The following is a 16,559-nucleotide window of genomic DNA, read 5'->3' on the forward strand; positions in this document are numbered from 1 at the left end:
AAGTATTTACATGGAAGTAATTGGGAGGTTGTTAGGCATGCAGGAGATGTGTGTAGGTTATAGGGAGGCAAGATGCTATTATAGGTAAGGGACAGAGCATTTGTGGGTGCTGGTATCTGAGGAGTTTCTGGAATCAATCCCTCTCAGATACTGAGGGACAGCATTATCAGTTGTGACATGGGCAACCTCTGCATCACCCTTTTGACTTCTGCTTGCTCATTTCCTTAGTGAGTAGGTGAAACTGACAAATGTTATCATGCTTTAATTAATTAAAATGAGACCCCTTTTATTCTAATTATGTTTTATCTTTAAAGTTTTAATAAATAACCACATTCTTTTCTTTATGTATTCCAATTCAACATTGTTTTCTCATTTGAAGTTTATACTGCATAATATTTGTGATGTTTCTGGCTTGGAGACATATGTGTCTTTATTGCTGCAAGGTGAAAGCGTGTGTGTGTGTGTGTGTGTGTGTGTGTGTGTGTGTGTGTGTGTGTGTATACTTATAGACAGAAAATAATGTGGACTGCAACAAACACTTGCTGCCGTGCTGAAGACAGTTGAAGGCTTCAGGTTGTTTAGTTTCATTTTTTAAAATTTATTTATTGTAATTTATTCATATTACATCCTGATTGGTATCTCCTCACTTGTATCTTCCATTCCCACCCTCCCCTCCCTCTTTTGCCATATTCCCCTTCTCTAGAAGTCTTACCTGGGAGGGGGAAAGAGCCCTCCTCCCCCACCATCTGACTACAGCCTATCAGGTCTCATTAAAATAGCCTGCATCCCCTCCTTCTCTGTGCCCGCATGGGGAGGTGATGGAATCTGGAGCACCAGAGCACATGTCCGAGGCAGTCCCCACTCCCCCACATGTCCGAGGCAGTCCCCACTCCCCCACATGTCCGAGGCAGTCCCCACTCCCCCACATGTCCGAGGCAGTCCCCACTCCCCCACATGTCCGAGGCAGTCCCCACTCCCCTACAACTGTGGAGAATGAGCTGTCCATCGGCTAGATCTGAACAGTGGATGGAACTAGAAACAATAATCCTGAGTGAGGTAACCCTGGCCCATAAAGACACACATGGTGTATACTCACTGTAAGTGGATATTAACTCAACATAGATGTCCTCTGAGAGACTCCACCCAGCAGGAGGTCTAGACAGATGCTGGGACTCCCTGCTGGGCTCTGGGCTGAGAGTGGTATGGAAGAGATGGGGTTATGGAAGGATCCAGAGGGTTCAGGAACCCCATAAGGAGACCATCAAGACTGGCAGGTCTGAAACCGGGGTGGGGGGACTGCACAAACTGTTGTACCAGCCAAGGACAGTACATGCAGAGAATCTAGACCCCCTGTTTGGTTTTCAGAGACCAAGATAGAGTCTCTGATTTTTTCAGAGACCTAGATAGAGTAACAAGTTGATTTAACCAAACATCCTCATGGTGTTTGATGGTGGGATAAATGATTTTAATCACTACTTTTTGTTGTGTCAGCTGTTTCTGATTTGTTTATATTATTTGACCATCGCGATATTTCACATGTGTCCATGATGTTCATGAGGAACTAAGTGTCCTTAGATGTAAGGGCATCTCTTTTGTTGTCGTTTCTCTCTTTTATTATTTTTCATACAATATATGAATTTTGGTTTTTTTGCTCCTTTCCTACTTCCTCCCAGAATCTTTTTAACTCCCTCTCCACCTAATTTTATATTCAGTTTTTCTCTTTCAAAAAAATTAAACTGAACAAAAAAACAGTATAGAAAAACAATGCCGAAATAAAACAGAAACCCTCAAGGAAAATGGCATTGCTGTTAAGGATTAGACTTATAAGCAGGATGACCTGGGAGAAACTAGTTGCCACTTTCCTTCACCTCTGGGTATTCTTGTTGGATTTATTGAAGTACAGAGGAGATGTGTCCAGGTGTGGGAAGACCTCCTTGCCTGGTAGTTTTGTTGGTGTGGTTTTACTCTACTCCCATTTAGGAAGAAATTTCTACCTTGTGTTTTCTCTCCATCACACCTGCAGTGGAGTGATCCTCTTATTTCACATAAACATGGAACAAAAATTATTATATATACACTAATTTCTTTCTCAGCCCATTGTCATTTGTAGACAGGAGGGCTACTGGTTTTTTTTAAACTTGATTTTTGTATCCAGCCAGTTGGTTTAAGGTGTTTATCAGCTGTAGGGGTTCCTTGGTAGAATTTTTGGGGTCACTTATGTATACTATCATATCATCCACGAATAATGATAATTTGACTTGTTCCTTTCTAGTATGTATCCCCTTAAACCCTTCACAGTAGCCACAAATAATATAAAGTATCTTGGTGTAGCTCTAACCAAGCAAATGAAAGTCTTGTATGAAAAAAACTTCAAGATTTTGAAGAAAGAAATTGAAGAAGGTATCAGAATATGGAAAGATCTCCCATGATCATGGATCGGGAGAATCAACATAGTAAAAATGGCCATATTACCAAAAGTAATCTACAGATTCAATGTAATTCACATCAAAATTCCTGCACAATTCTTTACAGACCTTGAAAGATCAGTTCTTAACACCATATGGATTAAAAAACAAAACAAAAACAAAAACACAGAATAGCTAAAACAATCCTGTACAATAAAAGATCTTCCAGAAGAATCTCTATCCCAGATCTCAAGCTGTCCTATAGAGCAGCAGTAATAAAAACAGCATGGTACTGAAGGAGAAATAGGCTGGTTGACCAATGCAATAAAATAGAAGACCCAGAAATAAACCCACACATCTATGGACACTTGATTTTTGACAAAGAAGCTAAATTCATACAATGGAAAAAAGATAGTGTCTTCAACAAATGGTGCTGGTCTACTTGGATGTCTACATGTAGAAAAATGCAAGTAGATCCGTATTTATTACCCTGCTCAAAACTCAAGTACAAGTGGTTTAAAGACCTCAATATAAAACCAGACATAATACATCTGTTAGAAGAAAAAATGGGGAATAACCTTGAACTCATTGGCACAGGAGACAGCTTCCTGAATGAATACCAACAGCTTAGTCTCTAAGGTCCACAACTAATAAATGGGGCCTCATGAAACTAAAAAGCTTCTGTAAGGCAAAGGACACTGTCAACAGAACAAAATGACAGCCTACAGGCTGGGAGAAGATCTTCATAAACCTTACATCCAACAAAGGACTAATATCCAAAATATGTAAAGAACTTAAGAAATTAAACACCAACAACCCAAATATCCCAATTAAGAAATGGGGTACAGAGCTAAACAGACTTCTCAACAGGAATATCAAATGGCTGAGAAACACTTAACGAAATGCTCGATGTCCCTAGTCATCAGGGAAATGCAAATAAAAATAACTCTGAGATTCCGTCTTACACCTCTCAGAATGTCTAAGATAAAAAACTCAAGAGACAGCACCTGCTCAAAGTATGTGGATAAAGGGGAACAATTCTTCATTGTTGGTGGGAGTACAAACTTGCACAACCACTTTGGAAATCTATCTGGCACTATATCATGAAATTGGGGATAATTGCTACCTAAAGACCCAGCCATACCACTCCTGGGCATATACCCATTAAGATGCTCCACCATAAAACAAGGACATTTGCTCAGCTGTGTTCATAGCAGCCTTATTCACAATAGCCAGAATCTGGAAACAACCTAGATGCCCTTCAACTGGAGAATGGATAAAGAACCTGTGGTACATTTACACAATGGAGTATGATTCAGCTGTGAAAAACAAGTAAATCTTGAAATTTGCAGGCAAATGGATGGAACTAGAAATGATCATCCTGAGTGAGGTATCTTAGGCCCAGGAAGTCATGCATGGTATATACTCACTTACAAGTGGATATTAGCCCAACAGAGATGTCCTCTGAGAATCTCCACCCAACGGGGTAGCTGCGAATTTTATAGAAGAGATGGGGGGATGGAATGGAAGGACGAGCAGGAAGCGTTATCAGGAGCCCCACAAGGAGACTATCAAGGCCAGTGGATCTGGACTCAGTGGGGCCTGCACAAACTGATGTGCCAACCAAGAACATTGTAAGCAGAGAACCTAGACTCCCTGTTCAGATGTAGCTGGTGGGCAGCTCACTCTCTATGTGAAGGGGGAGGGGGCAGCGGGACGCTGCCTCTGGTAAGAACTCTGATGCCAGTGATTTGATCACTGCCCCTTGGCAGAGAGGCCCTGTGGGGACCCAGAGGAAGGGGATACAGGCAATCTGGATGAGACCTGATAGGCTGCGGTCAGAAGGTAGGGGAGGAGAATAGAGTAGAAAACAGAGGAAGGTTGGGAATAGGAAGATAATAGCGAGGGGATTACAATTGAGATGTAATGTAAATAAGTTATAATAAAATATGTATAAAAAGTTTATATTCATATGATTTCCTAGAAGTAATTTAACCCAGCATCATTCTTTACAAATATTCCAGTTATATATCTCTTCAGACCTTTCATTCACTTGCATCCAGATGATTGACTTCACCTTGCCGGAACATTCCACCATTTGGGCGTTGTTTCTTAGAAGGAGGAAGTTGGTCCTGGGGCCCCTCTGAAGACATGTACTTATTGATTTCAGCTAGTGCAGCTTAGCAGCTGTGTGAACAGAGCATCTATCTGAGTGATGGGCGTGTCCCTGTGCCACTAAGTGTGTGGTTGGACATCATGAGGCGGCGTGCAGAGGTTCCAGTTTAAGATTTTTGCCTGTGTTCCTCGGTGCCACCCAATGCTGCCTCTATGAAGGCTTCTTCCTTTTGTTACAGAAGCCATGTCATCCCCATGCCCTTGATATCTGATCTCCTGCTAGGAAATCTAACTCACTCCCATGCACACTCATCTGTGGGCAGAATTGCCCTCTGGTTGTTTCATATCGTGGCAGATAAATGACAGATTTGACCTAGATATCTATGTGGTAAAACCTCAAGGGATGCTTTAAATTTTCTTTAAGGTAAATTTCACACTTCAGAAAACAAGACATTTTTGAGCCTGCTATCCGTTGAGGGTTTTTTCTTTTTCTTTTTCCTCCGAATTGTCTTTATATTGTTACAAGAAATATAAAATCAAACATATGGTGTTGATTTTAGGTTCAGATTTTACCGGAGATCTCATAATAGATTATGAATGTGTTGTTAGGTAACCTCTGGCTTCCTGAGTTTGACCTGACGCAGTATTTAGATTGCAAAAGATATTTTGGTCATGTCTTTGTTTTCCACATTTCCCTACTGGGACTCACTACCTTTTAAACATAGTATCATTGTTATTTATAGGCATATAGTTTAAAAAAAAAATGAATTGCCTATTAATTTCTTCTTGCATTTCTTTTCCCCCTGATTTTTCCAGTGCTGCTTGGATTTTCTTCACTGACAAATGGGTTAGAAGCAGCACAGAACAGTTCCTTATATCGTTGTGGATTTTTATCTAAGCTATTAGAATTTTTAGTAAACTAATGTCTTGGAAAAGGCCACCTAGGTAACAACTTGTAAATGTTTTTAGACATTTGAAAGTCCCTACTGTCTGCTGTCAGCCATAGCAAACATACAACAAACACAAACCTTTGCTTTATTTTTTCCAGGGGAGTACAGTTGGACTGTAATGTGTCAGGATGCGTATTAGGAAGACAGGCTGAAAGAAGGGCAGCAGTTTAGGAGAGCGTTGTAACAAATGAGGTGCTGCAGATTATGAAGGTGTGCGGTACTATTTAGGTTCAGTAGAAATGATAAAAACAAATTTCAGAGCATATTAAAAATGAGCCCTCAGGGTTTGGTGTAATTGTGATTGATTGGACATGCGATTATCATTCGATAATATATTTACAGCAGTGACTGGGAGTTAGTAAGGGAAGTAGATGAATGATCTAAAGACATCGTTCATCAGATGATCACATTGCATGGTGCTTCACCCCATCATCCAGATTCCAATGTGTGATTATCATAAAGCAAATACTCACGGTGCTGTTAAATTGGAGCCCTGGCACTGGCGAACGTCACCGTGTTAAAAGTGGTAGGACCTGGGTGAATGGAGCCAACTAAAGCTGTAGTTCTCATGCGCTCAAGCTGCGTCTGATTACAGGGACAAGCCGAATGTGGCAAAACCATGTATTTCCATAGAGGCATATGAAGGATCATTTAAACGCTTAATTGAGTAACAGCAGCAATCAATAATGAGTCATCTGAAGTAAACTCACCGCCACTCACAGGGGCACAAAAACACATTCCAAGAACAATTGTGTGTTTTGACGAACCTGAGGCCACAAGCCTCTTGTCCTGTTTTCTTGGAGTGTTCTTGCAAGCACTTAGCATTCTCCTCACCTGACTCCGTCCCTGGACCATGTTTCCACTGTGAGGAAGAAAGTTCTAGACAACAATCCGAGCAGAAAGGGTTTGTTCTATGCAGTGAATATATGCTGAATTATGAAGGATTAGTTGCACATGTGAAGCCCATTCAGCGTGGAGAAAGGAGGAGAACACACTGCTGCTGCAAATATGGTGAAAATCCGTATTGTGTTTGTGGGAAGGATCCACTCAGGTCAAGGACTGTTGCCTCTCATTTCAGAGTAAAGGACTAGAAAAGTGGTATTTAATTTTTTCCTTTATTTTTTGGTATATGTGTATGGATGTCTTGCCTGTATATGTATCTGTGCACCATGTGCATGCAGTGTCCATGGAAGACAAAAGAGGGCGTTGGATTCCTGTGCTAGAAACTGAGCCTGGTTCCTCTAGAAGAGTATCTGGTGCTCCTAGCTATCTCTCCAGCTTCTAGAAGAGCGATGTTTCAGTGGGTGGGTATGGAGTGAGGATATGTTCTCAGCCCGTAATGAATTAAGTTTTAGTGTGTAAAGAACTTAGGCAAAATTACACACGCTACTCAAAATATTGGAGTCTGACAGAAATGTATAGTTGAGGAAGGAACAGGGAGGGAGGGAAGGAAGGAAGGATGACAGGTCAGGTGAAAGAGAGCTGTTTATGAGACTTATGCTCAGCCACTAAGAGCACTGGCTGCTCTTCCAGAGGACTTGGGCTCTGTTCCTAGCACCCACATGGCAGCTCACAACTGTGTATAACTCCAGTTTAAGGAACCTAATGAAACACCAATGCACATAAAATAAAAATAAATAAATTTTTTGGGGGGCTGGAGTGATGGCTCAGTGGTTAAGAGCACTGGCTGCTTTCCCAGAGGACGCAGGTTCAGTTCCCAGCACCCACATAGGAGCTCACAACTGTCTGTAAATCCAGGTCTAGGTGATCTGAAACCACTACACCAATGCACATAACATAAAATTAAATAAACCACTTTTTTTAAAAAAAAGAGCAATTTTAGATTTGTTCACATAATGTTGGTAGTTGAAATTTGAGAAGAGATTTTCCTTCTTAAGGAAGAAAGGAACAAGAAAGTAAAGCAAGAAGAAAAAAATTATTTTGTGAGTACCTTCTTTCTGACATCCTTCTCCCTGTTTGAGGCTGTACATAGACTTTCCTAAGTCATGTGTAAATGGCATGATCATTGTAGACTGCAGGAGGGAGCAGATAGAGGGCACAATGTTTCTACACTCTCTCTATATATATGTTGCTTGTATTTTGAATGCTTTTAAAGGGTGAACAAAATTTTGACCATTACATCCATTCTGTTTTGTTTGTTTTTTTTTTAATCACACTGTCTTATTCGAATTCTGTCTGCTCATCTAGCAATTTGGGGAAAGTTAAATTTTCTGAAAGTCAGGATCAAATTTCACATTTATAAAGACATTTCTCTAACCTTTAAAAGGAATTGAGGATTTACATCTTTTGACTTATGAGTCCCAAAGTTTGAATTCACTTCTGAACTTAAATGACCTGATTTCTGACTGTATAACATGTCCTAATTTTCTTTGTGACACAGGACATAATAAATATTTCACTCTCAACCAATCATTGAAATCATTGATGGTCATTCTACCCAGTGGTTTGGGAGTTCTTAAAAAAAAAAAAATGAAGATGGCGAGAAAGAGGTTGGAGTCTTACTGGCCTTGGAAGCAGAATTATAATATGTGTGTGATATGCCTATTCCGAGCAGCAGATGCACGTTTCTCATGTGTTGCAGTTCAGGGACGCCTTCTTCAACTGTAGCACAGGCTGTCCTCAAACCTACAGCAATCCTTCCATCTCAGCCTCCCAAGCTGCCAGGCCTGGCTTATTTCTTACTCCTTACTCATTAGAGATTAATCTTCAGAGCACTGGGGATGTGGCTACTTCAGGGAGTCTGGCAGGCTCCTCAGGTTGGCTTTGTTCTCTCTCTGTGTGATGCAGCAGTATTTTGAGATGGCTCCCTGTGACAGTTCCTGTTGTGACCAGCAGATGCCTGCAGACACCATCGAATAGAATTGTTGTGACCAGAGCGATTTAGAGAATGTGATTCTCTGTTTAGGAAGTGTATATTGCTGGTCTGTTAGGGTTATTTGTATTTGGTGCTTTGCCTTTTAAATCCAGACGACTAGAAAATTGAAAAGGTCATTTCCCTTACAAGCACAGGACATTTCATAGTTTCCTTTTTGAAGTATTGAAAATCAGTGTATTTGTCACTTTAAAATTTTACATAGAAATCATGAAAGGAAAGCAGTTGTGAATACTGAGCCATTCTTGTTTTAAAATGTGCTTAGAATTTCAGGCTCATCTGTCTTCATCTTTTTCTCTAACTAATACAGGAGATGTACTCAAAAGGAATAATCCCCCTCACTGCGGTATCCACAGTACGTGCTCAAGGAGACAACAAGTTTGAAATTGTCACAACACAAAGAACTTTTGTTTTCAGAGTAGAAAAAGAAGGTACGGTTATTCTCGATCCCTTCCTCTCCCTCTCCTCCCTCATCCACCTCTCACTGGCCTTTGAATCCTCATTTCCCCAAGCACTGAGAATTCAGGTACGCACCACCATACCGGGTCTAAGAAAATTTTGTTATTACCATAAAGACACTTAGAGTCCTTCATTTCTCACAAATCAGGTTAATAAAACAGATTAAGAAAAATATAGAGACACTTTTAATTCTATTGCTTTCAAGTAATTTACATTCTAAAAAGAGTTTTTTTGAATGCATAATGTTAAAGCCTAAATAAAATGACAAGTTACTCCTTGGGTGGTTACTGTTACATTAAAAAATCATTTAGTCAGGGACTACTGAGTACGGGATATTTGTTTAAACTGTAGCTATATAACAGTGAAAAAGGACACAAATGCCCTCTCACAGAGATCATTTTAATGTGTGGTTTTGATAATGTAAAGTAGGTATTTAATACTAAAAGGAAAGTGTCTTTATTATGAACAAGTTGATTTTAGGAAAGCTTACCCATGGACGTTTTTAGCCAAATGAACTTGCACGGTAATGTTTGGGTTATAGATTTTGTACTGACTACGCTCACTGAATTATTTTCATGGGAATCATCTACTGTGGGCCTCCTGATGCAAAGGTGACATGTAGTGCAGAGAGGGGGTTCAGCAGAGGAAAATGCTTGCTGCTGAGAAAGATGCCTCGAGGTTATCCCTGGGAACCGTACTGTGGAAGGAGAGAATTTATTCCTGCCACTTGTCTTCAGACTTCCACATGCACAGGACACCCACCCCTCAGCACACGTTTGTGTACACACACACACACACACACACACACACACACAAATGTGAACACAACAATAGAAATGTGACATGTGCTTTGCATTGAGTCTAAAAGTGTACAGAAAGTATTTTTCTGAATTTGGTTAGTACAGGAGGGAGACGTAATGGACAATGAAAGTTCTGCATTGTGCATTTGTTCAATTCTCGTGATGTGCCCTATGCCTCTCTAGTTTAAATAATACAGGTAAGGCCAGATCTTTGATTAAATAATGAGAGGTTGGCCTTATCTTAAGAACTATTTTGGTGTACATTTATAACTGACCTAATTTTTAGCAAAGTGTTGTCATGATGTACTCTAATTCAATAATGATTGTGTGAGGCGCTTACTCAATACTGTGTATATACAGATATTCTGCCAAGTTCAGAACGAAAGCAACCTTGCAGTACACCTTGCATGATTATCGGCTGTTTTTCACACGAGTGCATCTACCAGCAGCTGGAAGCTACTGTTTTGATAGCTATTGAGCAGTGTCCCTGCCCTTTAGAATGCTCCATTCCCAGACCATGGGCTAACATATGGAGCAAAGAAAAGACAGCGTGCAGTAAATATATATTTCTAGAAAGTCCTTATTATTCCTGAAGGTAATCAGTAGTGAGCATGCACAGCTGCCTGTCAGGGAGCAATGTTTTTCAGACTTTGACTATTGATGATTTGTGAGATCAAACTAAAAGCTTACCTTGCTGCTGAAAACAAAACCACCACACTAGCCCCCCGAAATGTAGCATAGGAAAATAAAATAGCACTGCTAGTAGGGCATATTGGATTGTATAACAAATCTATGTAGATGTTGTATATGGATAACACAGAAAACATTTCACACTCCTATTTATTTTTTTACTTTCGTATTTTAAATGCCAATCACAGTGCGTCTTCCCTTCTATTTCTGCTGTCCAGGTCCTCAAACTCCTTTCTTGTTTTCATGTTCTATTCTGAAGCTCAAGATATACTTCTGTTCACCAATTATTATTGTTGTACACACACACATACACACGCATACACACACACACACACACGCACATGCATGCACGCACGCGCACATACACAAACACGTACATATACTTGCAAGTACATTTTCTTTGTCAGTTTGAGTCAGTTCTTGTTTATGTGCCTGTGGTTTTAGAGGTGACCAGTTTTTGTATTGGCTGACCAGTTGGGGTGCTCATCTGGTCATCTGGAAGAGGCTAACTTTTCTCGCTCAGCAACCATCAGTTGTCTATAGCTCTTGACCAGGGATGTTGACCTGAGAATTTTATCCCTTCCATGTAAAGTGCCAGTTGGTGTGGCTGCTGTTGAGATCTTGTTTATGCAGACATTTCTAGGAGAGACAGTGTCACAGCAGGAGGCTTCCTGGTCCTCTGGCTCTTACAATTTTTTCCTAGCCCTTCTTCTACCTGGTTCTGTGGGCCACAGATTCAGGACCTGCCATGTAGGTGTGGCTAGGCTCCTCCTCACCGCCCACTGATCTCTAATTGAGGTTTCCTGTTACACTCTCCATTTTCTGTCAAGAGAAGCTTCTTGGATGAGGGGTGGGAGCTGCATTGACAGCTAAGATTTAGAGTGTGCTAAGGGGTTATGCTGGTCCAGTAAAGTGGCTCGAGTGATTCTCTCCTAAGACTCACGACCTCACGCATCCTAGCAAGTTAGCTACCTTTGTAGGACCAAGCCTTGTTCCCTCGTGTTGAGTGGACTTTATGTCCAGTTGGGCTGCTGTTGCTTACCAGCAGCATGTGAGTGCTATGTACTGTACTGGTATGGATATCTTACCATTTTCGTCATGGCTGTGGTTCCTAGATGTCACAGCTGGGTAGGATACTTAATTGGCAGCTTTCATAATGTTTTCTGGCACTATGGAAACTATGCTTTAGGACTATGACTTCCAAATACAGACTCTGGCTGTTACCCTTGGTAAGCCTCGTTGCCGAAGACCCTGCACACTTAGGACACAGGACTCAGATTCTTCAATATGACTTGATATTTGCAAGAAAATAATGCTGAAACAGAGATAATTAACCTGGCCTACAGTCTGAAACTGGCCATAGAAGTCTTATTGGCTTTATGTATCACCCACAGAGTTTGGTAGAGCACTGACTGTGAGTAGCCACTTCTGCGAATCATACCTAAAATACCATTACAGCCTGCTATCTTTTACATTCAAACTGTCGAATATTTTGATTATTCAGAACACAGCAGTTCTGTTGCGGTTTCCCTGTCTGGTACTGCTCTCACATCCTGAGTGTCCATTGTACGTTCTGTGTTTCTGTCCATCTGAGCACATTGCAGACCCTGGGAAACAGGCTAGTGGGTCTCTCAACTCTAGCCATCAGACTGGATGTCAGCAGTTCTGACTCTGTTACCTGAGAAGTTTTAAAGTAAACAGTTTCTTAGACTTGGCATAAGGAGTATGTCGCAGCTGTTTGAGGGAAGCAGTGTTGTAAGTACAACATGGTCAGAAGCAGATGATGTAATGCTTTCTAAGTCTTTGTTTTCCACTCTCCTTACTCTTGTCAGTGGTCACTGTCTTTTTTTGTTGAGTGCTTCATACAGTTATGGAAATCTCTCTAAAAATAGTTTAGGACTATGCTGGGGTTCCAGATTCTTTTAAAAACACTGTTACAAATAATGTCTTTTGAAGATACTGAACAAAGGAGTGCAGAAGCGTGTATCTACTTTTTATCATAGCTATGCTTGGACTTTCCAGTAACACTAATAATATTAAGACTCTGGTGTTAAGGAAGGAGCTCGGGGGTGAAGCACTTGCTGTGCAGCCGAGAACCTGAGTTCCACCCCAGAGTCTACAGGAAGCCGGGGCAAAGCAAATGTCTGTCACTGCACTGTCGCTGTGGCAGATGGGAAGCAGGTAAAGGAGAATCCGAACCTTCCCAGGCCAGCTCATCCGTCAGCAAACAGGAGCCTGTCACAAGTAAGGTACACACAGGCTGACCTCTGACCTCCACATTCAGACTGTGACAGGCATTAATGTACACACATATACACACATACACACACACACACACACACACACACACACATACACACACAAACATACACACACAAACATACACACATACATACATACACACAAACACACACACACATACACACACAAACACACATACATACACACATACACAAACACACACACAAACACACACATATACACACACAAACACACACATACACACACATACACACGACAAAGGTGTCTACTACTTAGACATTTGCCCAATTTTAAGCTCTATATGTCTCTATAAACTTTTCTTTATCTATTCTGAAGCAATTGGGTGGCTTCTGTAGCTGTGTGATGTTTTCTCTTACAAATTAATCAGAATAAAGGCTTTTATTAAAAGCAAAGAAGTATACAGGGCCACAGTTTTTCCTTTTGTTTTGTTTTTTAAGATCTCATGGTTTAAAGTGGTTGATTATAAATGTGTATTACTACCTGTGTCCTCTCCCTGTATCCCAGAATCATATATCCAGCTTTCTCCATGGCATGTCAGCATGGTCTTCAATGGCATCTCAGATGTCAGGTATCTGAATTCCAGTTGCTGCCCTCTCGCCAAACATTCTTTTGTTTTCCTGGTCTTCGTCACCACCAGACACAGAAGACCCCTTGTGCTCAAGCCATGAGATCTTGCTGTTTTTCTTAATTCTATTTCTTCTTTTATTAGATATCATCTAATCTGTTACTGAATCCTGTCACCCTGACTTTGAAATTGAGACTAGATGCTTACCTTTTCCTAATCCCTACAGTTGTCACCATAGCTCAGAGCAGTCGGGTTAATCACCTCATTGATTTTATACAATCATTTCATTATTCCCATTGTCAGAAAAACCATTCAGCAAGGAACTCTGATAAAATCTAATTGTTTCTAAAGTCCTGCTGTCTTTCTTTCTTACTGAGAGCAAAGGACAGTGTAGATGAAGTCCCAGAACCTTCTTTTTTTCCCCATATTTATTTTTATTTTTAAAAATATTTTATTAATTTATTCATATTACATCTCAATGGTTATCCCATCCTTTGTATCCTCCCATTTCTCCCTCCCTCCCATTTTCCCCTTACTCCCCTCCCCTATGTCTGTGATTGAGGGGGACTTCCTCCCCCTGTATATGCTCACGGGGTATCAAGTCTCTTCTTGGTAGCCTGCCCAGAACCTTCTTTACTCTTGACCTGATCTTGGCCTTCTTTCATTTCTTTCTTCCATACCTTCCTTCCTTTGCTCCATTTCAACAATAGAGGATTCCTGGATCTGGGTCTGCGAGTCTTGGTGGCCTTGGGGCACCACATGTAGTGCACTCCACCCTGCATATGTTCTTCTTGTAGCCCCCCCCCCCCCCCCCCCCCGTTCTGTGCACGCCATCACTTCTTTTCTTCAGGCTTTGCTTGACCAGTCCCTTTCTTCTGAATCTTTTTCTATGTAAAGTAACCTATTTAAAGTAACCCTCTGTTGACTCTTTTCCTATGCTTTACGCTATCTCTGTTCACTATTGAACGTCTGTGTTCTTACAGTCTTCTTCCTTTCAGTAAAGCATACACTCTGGAAGAGAGTGGTATTTATCAGCCTCCTTTAGTGTTCTGCTCCTGGTATTCAGGACGAGCCCTGTCACATAGTAGGTAGTATTTACACAGGTAGTGGTTACCGACTTGACAACACTTCAGGCTTTCAAGTTGATGGCTGATGGCACCGAAGGGTATTTATTTAGATCAGTTCATAGCGAAAGTTAATCTCCTGCCTGGGTGTGATAGGTGCTTGAAATCCTAGCACCAAGGAAGCATAGATGGGTGACTTCCACAGGTCATAGGTCAGCCTAGGCTACAGAGGATATGATCTGTTTAAAGAGAGAAAAAAAAAAAAAGGAAAGAAACAAAACAAAAGCAAATAGAACAGTTAAGGTTGAGTTACAGAACAGTGAAGGGCCCGTGTCGCAGCTTGTGATTATGTTGGTGTTGGTGGTTGTTTGCACACCCCTGCGTGACATTCTTGGTGTCCTTTGTAACTAATGAATTCCCTATGCTCACTTTTGTACCCAGAGAATATGATCTTTTTGTTGACATTTTGAACTCTTCTGATTGTTTGGTGTTTCTAAAAATTAATTTAATATTGATTGAAGAGATTGCTGTTTTATTTTGTCTATGTTACAGCAAAAGCACATACTCTTTTTCTCATTTTTATTTTGTTCTCAATTCAGATTGCCATTCATGGGGAAAAAAAAGCCAGGATAGAGAATATTTCAGATGGATGGTGCTCAGTGGGTGCTACCGTGGAGATACCATTAGACACTTAGTTTTGGAAGGAGTAAATATGGGAATCTGTCTTCTTAGCCACTAGGACTATATTTCCCACTACTCAGGATTATGGATGAACCATGTATGTGATACCAAATACTATATGCAGTGCATTTTTCCTGTTCATCCATACATAGAGTTTAATTTTTAAATTAGACACAGTAAAAGATTGCCACCAATAGCTTATGATGAAGCAAAACAGTTATGACAAAAGTTATACCAATGGCCTGAAGAGATGGCTCAGTGGTTATGAGCACCAACTGCCCTTCCAATTCCTAGCACCCACATGGCAGCTCACAACTGTGTATAACTCCAGTTTCAGAGCTTCTGACATTCCCACACAGACAGACAAGCAGGCAGAAATGCCAATGAACATAAAATTAAAATAACCACATAAAAAAGTTATACCAGTGTGATTGTGTTAGCTTAACATATCTGAGAATGTGTTTACTTTTTCACCGGAAGCACAGACAGATCTCCTTGTACATCTTCCTTGTGCCCCGTATCCCTGGGCTTAGGCTTCAGCACCATTACTAAGCAGTATCAAAGCTTGGGAATACAGCTACTGCCACGCCACGGTGTTCTGCATGATTAACCGAGAGATGGTGACATCATGCCTAGTGGAAGACTATCTCATACAGAATGTCCTGTACACACCGGAGCTTCCTGTCCCAAAGTAGATCAGAGTATAAGGGCACAAGATTTTAGCACATTACTGAGAATGGCATCTAATTTAAAACTTACAAATTGTTTATTTATTTCTGGACTTTCACACAGTTTTTTTTGTTTTTTGTTTTGTTTTTGTTTTTGACTGTAGTTCACTGGTTCATAATAGCAAATAGCTCATCCCAAACCATTTATCAAGTGGAGAATTATTATTTGGTTTGGGAATTGTCAAACATTTCCTCATCTAAGGATGCACGTATTACAGAATCAAAGACAAGTGACTTTTACAATCTGTTTTATTCTGTTTGCTTTAATCTCTTTATTTTTTCTATGTAGTGAAGTGAGTGATCCTGTTATTTCTTGTTGTTGTTGTTTTTTGGTGAAATTTATTTGCTGACAATTTCCAATTTCATCAATAAAAATTATTTATGCACACGCACACTTGCACACACACACACACACACACACACACACTCACACACACATGCACACTGCATTCTCTTTACTCTCATTCCCCACTTCTTATTTTCCTCCCATCCCATCTCATCCCACCTCCTCCTAAAAGTTTCCTTCTTACATTCATGCCTTTGTGGTGGTGTTTTATGACACACTGATTTTTAACCAGGATCATCTATGTGTCCATAGATGTGCATAGAAATATCCATTGAAATCTGATGGCCTAACAGTTTGGTGCACAACTGAATCTTCTCCAGGAATTCAACAGTTTTAAAAAACTTAGCAGTCAGAGTCAGGGCTCCGTGAGGCCTTTCTCAGTGTATGACTGGAATTTGATAGAGCCAGTCTTGTTCAGGGTCAGTGCAGGTAACTGCAGCCTTAAGGGTATCAGGTTTGCAATTGCTGCCTTGTGCTTAAGATAGCATTTCAAGTTCCCCGTACCCTGCCTCTTAAATTCTTTCTTACCAGTTTTCTGAAATGCTCTCTGATGTCCTTCTGTGTCCAGCAGAGGGGTGGC

At 40.7% G+C, this 16,559-nt stretch overlaps 1 protein-coding gene across 4 annotated transcripts in view; it reads left to right on the forward strand.

Annotated features, from left to right (window-relative positions):
* Positions 1–16,559, forward strand: part of ARAP2 (ArfGAP with RhoGAP domain, ankyrin repeat and PH domain 2) — a 160,484-nt gene that overhangs the window by 47,954 nt on the left and 95,971 nt on the right. For all 4 annotated transcript variants that reach the window (XM_084797766.1, XM_084797769.1, XM_084797768.1 and 1 more), the window contains exon 8: positions 8,674–8,794. In XM_084797766.1, coding sequence (XP_084653892.1) covers positions 8,674–8,794 — 121 coding nt within the window. The remainder of the gene's footprint in view (positions 1–8,673; positions 8,795–16,559) is intronic.

This window comes from Acomys minous (genome assembly GCF_964271855.1).
Source record: "Acomys minous genome assembly, chromosome: 10".
Lineage (NCBI taxonomy): Eukaryota > Metazoa > Chordata > Mammalia > Rodentia > Muridae > Acomys > Acomys minous.